General features: G+C 37.5%; 1 protein-coding gene across 1 annotated transcript in view; it reads right to left on the bottom strand.

Moving 5' to 3' along the window:
- Nucleotides 1-1,426: 1,426 nt before the first annotated feature.
- zufsp (zinc finger containing ubiquitin peptidase 1) overlaps nt 1,427-7,912 on the bottom strand; it is a 32,405-nt gene continuing 25,919 nt past the window's right edge. Inside the window, exons 10-11 of the mRNA XM_030156967.1 lie at nt 4,365-4,585; nt 1,427-1,618 (exon numbers count right to left, since the gene is read on the bottom strand). Of these exons, the coding sequence (XP_030012827.1) occupies nt 1,571-1,618; nt 4,365-4,585 (269 nt within the window). The 3' untranslated portion in view covers nt 1,427-1,570. The remainder of the gene's footprint in view (nt 1,619-4,364; nt 4,586-7,912) is intronic.

The following is a 7,912-nucleotide window of genomic DNA, read 5'->3' as shown; positions in this document are numbered from 1 at the left end:
TTGCTTCCCCACCCTGTACATAATAGCACAAAGATTTTAACAGTGATTACTGAAGTAAAACCATTAACACCTGTAAACACTGCATTTGCCAGGTTTGCTAAACTGAATCTGTTTTAGATCCAGTTTGTAAATGTATGATATGCTTTCTCCAAACACTGTAAACATTACTCTGTATGTTCATGATGAAATAAATACCTGAAGCTACACAGAAGGAAAAAATTCACCCTACTCTTTGTCCCTTGTGTTGAGTAGTATTTATTTGTTTGCTGTTCTATATGTGTGCCCCAGTAGTGTAACAAAGGTGTGTATTTAATTTGACAGTTATATGTCTTATCCTGACATAATTACCTCCACCAAGTAGGTTAGGTTTTTGCCGGCGCTGGTTTGTCTGTCTGTCTATCTGTGTGCAAGATAAATCAAAAAGTTATGGATGGATTTGGATGAAAATTTCAGGAAATGTTGATACTGGCACAAGGAACAAATGATTAAATTTTGGTGGTGATCGGAGGTGGGGGTGTGTGTGTCACTGATCTGCCTTGGCAAAGGTCTGCGCTCTCCGAGTGCTTTACTAGTTTATCTTTTTTTGTAAACGATGAAAACAAGTGGGGCGGCTACGGCTCAGTTGGTAAAGAGGGTCGGCCAATGACTGAAGGGTTTTGTCAAAGTGTCCTTGGGTAAGACATTGAACCCACAATTGCTCCCAGTAGGGTATGAATGGGTGTATTTTGTAAAGCGCTTTGGGCACCATAAAAGTGTGGAAAAATGCTATATAAGTACTGGCCATTTACCAAAGTGGAAAAAGGTTGATTAAAAACATTTCTCCTTATTTCTATTATTGCTGTGTTGGAATACTCCTCCAGGTGTATTTGACAAAACTTTTATTGCTAACTGCTGCACAATGCACACAGAAAATGTACATTTCTTTAGCGCATGTGGTGCTTTTTTGTTTGCTAAGCAGAATATTTGTATGAGTAATTGGTCTGGTATGAGATTATGTATTTGGTGTGTACAGTTCTCCATACATCACCTACAGTTTCACACACAGTGCCGTCATTTGTCCTGTCAGATAAATTCCTCTGCTCTCAGTGGGATAGTGTTTATTTCTCTGAAGTGTAATAATTCTTTATTACATTGATGTAAGGAGGTTCTGGTCTATAAAATCCTGTAGCTCTCCCTTTCCATCTGCTGGACCATAGGGTTTATTTAACTTGAATCACTCATTACACAGTGGCAATGATGGGTCACAGAAATAGATAAGACAAATACTGACTTTTATATTGATTCTTGCTCTTAGTGTGTGTTAGTAAAACGTCCTCTAGGGATAAGACTTTGAAGGTTATGTGTCCTTCTTAAAAGCAGCCAGAGTTGATATGCTTCATTTCCCCTTTTATAATATTAACCAGCTTACTCCAAGAAACTGGACAGGCATTAAAAAAAACATGTACTTTATTTATTAAAAAAAAATGCAAATTATATAAGTTAGTGAATAAAAGTTTCTCCTGAGGAAAGGAATAAGGTGAACGTTCACAGCAAAGAAAAAAAAAAAAACAGAAGAGGTGAAGGTTCCTGTTCATGGGATCCTTTCAGCACATAACGTCCTGGAGTTCGAGATGCTAATCTGTAAGACAAAACATGCCGATATACAGATAAACAGGGTTTTATTTAACTTACTCAGAGTCTAACCACAGAGGGTAACAGAGAACACGTTTGTTCAGTGATTCTAGTTGACGTAATGTATGGAAATGAGTCAAAACAAACCCACGGGGCAGCTTTAATTCCAGGTTAAAAGATTAGATCAGATTCTGTGTACTGAAGATATACGAGATATTTGTCCAACAGAATATATTCTGCAGTAGAGAGCAGTTAGCATGATTCCAGTTTAGAGAAGCAGTCGACATAGAATTTAGAGAGTATACTGCTGTGATGGAGTCAAAAGCAGAATGTCAATAGTGTAAGATATTTAGAATATCTTCATCATTATACTTTCCAACTTCAAAACCAATACCAATAATTTCAGCATGCAATCATGGATCAATCTCTCACTACTTGACTTGTTTGGTTATGTTTTTGTGTGGTTTTTGCTGTTTTAACAGAGTTCAGATGCGAAAGGAGTTATAGGTAGTATTGAATTTCCAAATTTTCAACAGCAGAAGGAAGTCACATACCAGAACACACACAGTTCACTCAAAACCACCAATGAATCAACACTATGTATCATTTACTGAAAAAAGTATAAAGCTTATTGTTTAGACACATTTGTATTATAGTATCAAGTTTTCTTCTTCAAACGAAAAGTCATAGATGCTAATTTTGATATTCGGTCAAAATAACAGTGTTTTATCATCTCCATGTGCTATGTCAGCTGATAGTTTACATTATAACTGTTAGTTACCTCCGCCAAGGAGGTTATGTTTTTGTTGGCGTTGGTTTGTCTGTCTGTCTGTTTGTGTGCAAGATAACTCAAAAAGTTATGGACGGATTTGGATGAAAATTTCAGGAAATGTTGATACTGGCACAAGGAACAAATGATTAAATTGTGGTGGTGATCGGGGGGTGGGGGTGGGGGGGCCACTGATCTGCCTTGGCGGAGGTCTGCGCTCTACGAGTGCTTTTCTAGAAAAAACAGTGCAAACCTTCACCAAGGCAGATCAGTCCCCCACCCGTGATCACCACCAAAATTTAATCATTTGTTCCTTGTGCAATTATCAACATTTCCTGAAATTTTCATCCAAATCCTGGGCACTGATCTGTCTTGGCGGAGGTATACGCTCTCCAAGTGCTTCTAGTTTAGCTCTGTTTTTAGACAGAAAACAGCCACAGTAAAACCACAAATCACCTGTTTTTTGAAGAGTTTATGTTGTCAATAGCTACACTAAAGATCTGTTTGGAATCCTCCAAAGAAGGTCAGAACTGTTGCAGTTTAGTTTGAGCTGTCACATAATAACTTTATACCTCCATCAGCCTCATAATAAAACTCACCCATGTAGAAGAAACGCTGACATTTCAGCATCAAACTCCATTCTTTTCATTTAAAGCTGTGTAAAGTGGTGAAAATAACAAACAATGTTTCTAACTTTTAATCACTGACTCACTTTCTTTGACTCTACAAGTTGTTTCTTAGGGTTCTCATCTCATCTGGTCACTTTCTGACACTTTGGTCAAAGGCCTTGAGGTGTTAGTTTTCCTCACCATGGGAGACTGGCAGAGTGACTCACTACTTCCTCTAGTGGTCACATAAATCCATCAGACCCTCAGTGTAAATAAATTCAGTCAATATCTCTACAATCAAATACACTGGCATCTTTGGCAGAACATCAGAACTCTCAGATCTAAACCCTTTAATCATAATTTTAGGTTTCTTGTTAATATTACATATACCCTATTTAACCCTTTCATGCATAGTGGTCACTGCAGTGGACAGTTATTTTACAGATGTTCTCTTGCATATTCATAGATTTTGTGGTTTTAGTTGCATATCAGCCAACACATTGGACACTCATGCACCATCTCATGCACTGCAACTACTACACTACACTGTAACTTTGCTATTCTTGATAAACCTGATCTGCAGTAACATGTCTGAGTGTAAATCAATTGCTAGCTGTTATTAGACTATAATTCACAGTTTTCTTAAACAAAAAGTTTGGTTTTTTACATATTATCTCCATGAAAGAGTAATAACTAGTATCAGAGTATGCTAAAATGTGAGAAAGCATCAGATTCGCTGCATTAAAAAAAACATTCTGTAGTTTTCACACAGTATATCACTTTCTGATATTGCATTTTAAATACATTTCTTTGCTTCAAAAATTAAACGCATGGTGTCCAGCTGAGTGGGCATTTTTGTACCTCCATTAAAAACAGGTTCATTAAAAAAACATTTCAATCACTTTTTTTTTTCATGCCTAAAGAGTTAATAAAAACATTCAGGAAAATAATCTTGACTAAGGTCCTCATAATTCATACATCAAAGGGTTAAGTAACAAATAATATTGATAGACCAGCAAGTTGAGAATTTATGAGGTAAAAGTACTGTTGCTTTAAGCCTTAAAAAGAGTGATATGACTGATTCAGTTCCCAACTGGAAAGAGCCATTTCATGTCAAAGTAAAGCGTTGTAAATATTCTAAATATAGTGAACACTAAAAGGTACAATTTGTAACTTAAGTGAAGTTAACCAGCATTAAAGCTGCAGAGTTTACAGTTTACTTCTACTCTAGGTAATAAACTGCTACATAAACTTTAAATAATCTAAACTGACCTTTTAACCTGAAATTAAACCGGTCCTGTCAACAAAAGCAGATCATAGTTCAAACCTCTGCAGGGTTCTGAGCAGTGTGTGACTCTGACACATGATCTACTTACTCGTTTGTCTTCTGCAGACAGCACACCCTGCACAGCCACCACCTGGTACTGTTTGTGCTTCAGGTTTCCAGGGAACTTCCGGATGTGACGGACCGCTGTGGACACGGTGTCCCTACTCAGCAGCTTCCTGGTGTCGGACAGCGAGGAGCCTGGATCCAGAATGAGGAGGCAGAGGGTCCCATTCTTCCTCTGCTCCAAACCCACTACAGAGCGACTGTGACCTGCACAAAGACCAGGAGGACAAAGGTGGAGAACAATGGGCTATTTTACACACATTTGTATAAAAGGGATCAGTTTGGTGAAACACAAAACCAAAGTAGTAGTGAAGCAATTCTATTAAAGGCCTGAACTGGTGCAAACTGCTTTCTCACTACTAAAAAGTTCATTTAGAAAACATTTACGCATGCATATTTGAGATCATTCAAATATACACTGAAACCCAGAGATATCACTATGGTTCACGTCTAGAAAATCATTAGTTTGATTTTTATTTCTCAAATTCAAAGGATCCTTCAAGGCTTCATTTGGGTCACAACACAGTAATGTCCCGTCAGAGAGCGAACTTTAATTGATTGCCATTCCAACATTTATTTCAATATAAAATAGCTCCTTGTTTTGGATAATCCCTTATGGTGCAACTAAAGCAAAAATGAATTTAACAGTAAAAATGTGGGTCATTTAGCAACACCAATCTGTCAAACTGTCTCTAAAATGTCCCATCAGAGAGATTTCAAATACTGTGTTTTGACCCATTTACAAAATAAATACGTTATCAGATTTGGACAAAGAACTGATTCTCATGGACACTCACGGATCCTATATGATGTTTAACCACCCACAATCCTCTGCACAGTTCTAGTCAAACTGCAATAAAACAAAAAAAGATCTGACTATGTCTGTGAATAAAACTTCAATAAAAACAAAGAATAAAGAACTTGTCACTTTGCCAGAGAAAAATCCAGTTAAGTATAATTAAATTAAATCTTATAAAAAAAATATACATTTTCATTATAGAGCACATTTGAGCTGCAGTTGTATGTTAGTGTACATTTGATAAATCACAGCTTTGTTTCATGCACATTACTGAAACATAAAAATCTTAACCCTGAATAAATAAATTATACAGAGGTTACAGGTTCTCATTCATTTCCCCTCATATGTAAAAGAAAAAGTGTTGTTTATTATAAGCATAATCATGATAATGCAAAGATTTAGTTGAATTAAAAAAAAAAAAACAAAAAAAAAACACAATAGACGGATGGAATGATATGAATAGACAACTTTAACTGTGGAGGTGTGGAGATGCAAACACAGATGTAATGAAAGGAACAGGTTTTGTGAGGCACCATCAAATTATAAATATATAAACACCAGTGTTTCATTCTATATCTCCCTTGAAAACTATACACAGATATGCCTTAGTGTTGATATATACTACTCAAATGGGTTTATACAGAGCTAAAGCAGTTATCTTGTGATATTATTGTATGAGCAGTGGATCACAGAGCGCTTTCCGTTTACACGGGGTAGGATTCAGTCGACTACGGGAAGATTTCATCGCGGATTAGCCTTCTGTTAACATGGAAACGGTGCCTAGAGTGCCCGAATCCGGAAACTTTTGATACCAGGGTCCAGGGTGGAATGTTATCGATACGCTCCGCATTTCAGCTCCGTGTTAACGCGAATCGGAACGTTCCGGGGTAAAATATGACGTCACCGCATGCGCGCGCAGCCAAGAACCGCCAGTTAACCCACTCCAGGCCAGTTGGTGGCGGTAATGCGCCTCCAAGCTGGTTTGCCAGCCTCTATGACACAATAAAGCTGCAGAAAAAGAAGGAACAACCACAACAACAATGGCCGGTTTCAGAACAACATACGTGCTGCTAACTGTGCTCAGCTCATCTGTCCAGACAAAGAAGTCCTGCGTCTTTGTACGACCACTCGCCATTGTTGTTTGTAAATAGTGTTGTCCGCCTCTTCTTCTTCTTCTCCTCATTTAAAGGCTGTCTAAACCGGAAATCGCTTGTGCGCAGGCGCGTGTTTTACCGCCACTGTTTCACTACAGCTCTACATCGCCAGCTACTGGTCTGGCATGGCCACTACAGCGTATTCAGCCGTCCTCATGTCGTACTCATGTTAACGCAGATCGTTATCATAGCGGCTTCGTCTTAACGCGGAATGATTTTATAACGCAAAGGAGAAATCTTTGCGGAGTGTTGCCGTGTAAACGTACGTACGTATGTGTCAAGGATGATTTGAACCTCGGGCCGTTCCCGGTCAGATGGCGTCCATTGGCTCATAGCGTCTGTGCTCAACACCTGCATGAATGAGGCTGATGTTATCGGCCGACAGAGCTGTGTAGCTACAGAAGCATATGCAATCAGTTGAGGCCGATCTGCTGATACCGGTTCAGTAACGGTTACGTATGATTATTCACTATTATCCTATAACAGAGCTGCAGTGAATCACCATCCTGAATCTATACAATGACAGACAGATAAGACAAACATGTGACAGTGTCCTGATTCAAGGGAAGTATGATAAAAACAGCTGATTGTTGTATTAAGTTAATAATAAAGGTGTAAAAGAACTGAGGGGTAGGATTAAATAAATGTATACTTCTTCCTACTCCTTTTTGACCATGCAATATTCAGACTTGTATGTGCTTGAGGATAGATTCTGTCCATTTGAATGTTATTTTGTTTATGTCTTGATTTGCTTTGTTTTGTCTTATTTTTCTTTGCATGTTCGAAATAAAATTAAAAAATAAATAAATAAAAAAATGTAAATGTTCTGTAATTTATGAGAAGAAAAAGGCAGGAATGTCCCTCCTCATCTGAAATCTAACTCAAAGACTCAGATAAAGATACAGCAAGAGAAACAGCCAGACAATGCAGCGGTACTCATACTGACTAATTAAATACATCAAACTTATATGTGTTAAATACTAAAAATCATATGTTATGTAATCATATGACTGTTCTAATTATAACTATAAGAGCAGCTACAAGATTCATGGGAATTTTTGTTGATAGTGGAAGAAACATACTGACAATACAGGGTGGGGAAGCAAAATTTACAATGAACATTTAGTTGTTTTTTCTCAGCAGGCACTACGTCAGTTGTTTTGAAACCAAACATATATTGATGTCATAATCATACCATATAACACTATTATCCATACCTTTGCAGAAACTTTTGCCCATATGAGTAATCAGGAAAGCAAACGTCAAAGAGTGTGTGATTTGCTGAATGCACTCGTCACACCAAAGGAGATTTCAAAAATAGTTGGAGTGTCCATAAAGACTGTTTATAATGGAAAGAAGAGAATGACTATGAGCAAAACTATTACGAGAAAGTCTGGAAGATACTATTAAAGAAGAATGGGAGAAGTTGTCACCCGAATATTTGAGGAACACTTGCGCAAGTTTCAGGAAGTGTGTGAAGGCAGTTATTGAGAAAGAAGGAGGACACATAGAATAAAAACATTTTCTATTATGTCAATTTTCTTGTGGCAAATAAACTCTCATGACTTTCAATAAACTAAT

Source organism: Sphaeramia orbicularis, chromosome 16, assembly GCF_902148855.1.
Source record: "Sphaeramia orbicularis chromosome 16, fSphaOr1.1, whole genome shotgun sequence".
In the NCBI taxonomy this organism is placed as follows: domain Eukaryota; kingdom Metazoa; phylum Chordata; class Actinopteri; order Kurtiformes; family Apogonidae; genus Sphaeramia; species Sphaeramia orbicularis.
Note: the sequence above shows the minus strand (reverse complement) of the source record. Positions and strands in the feature narration are given on the sequence as shown.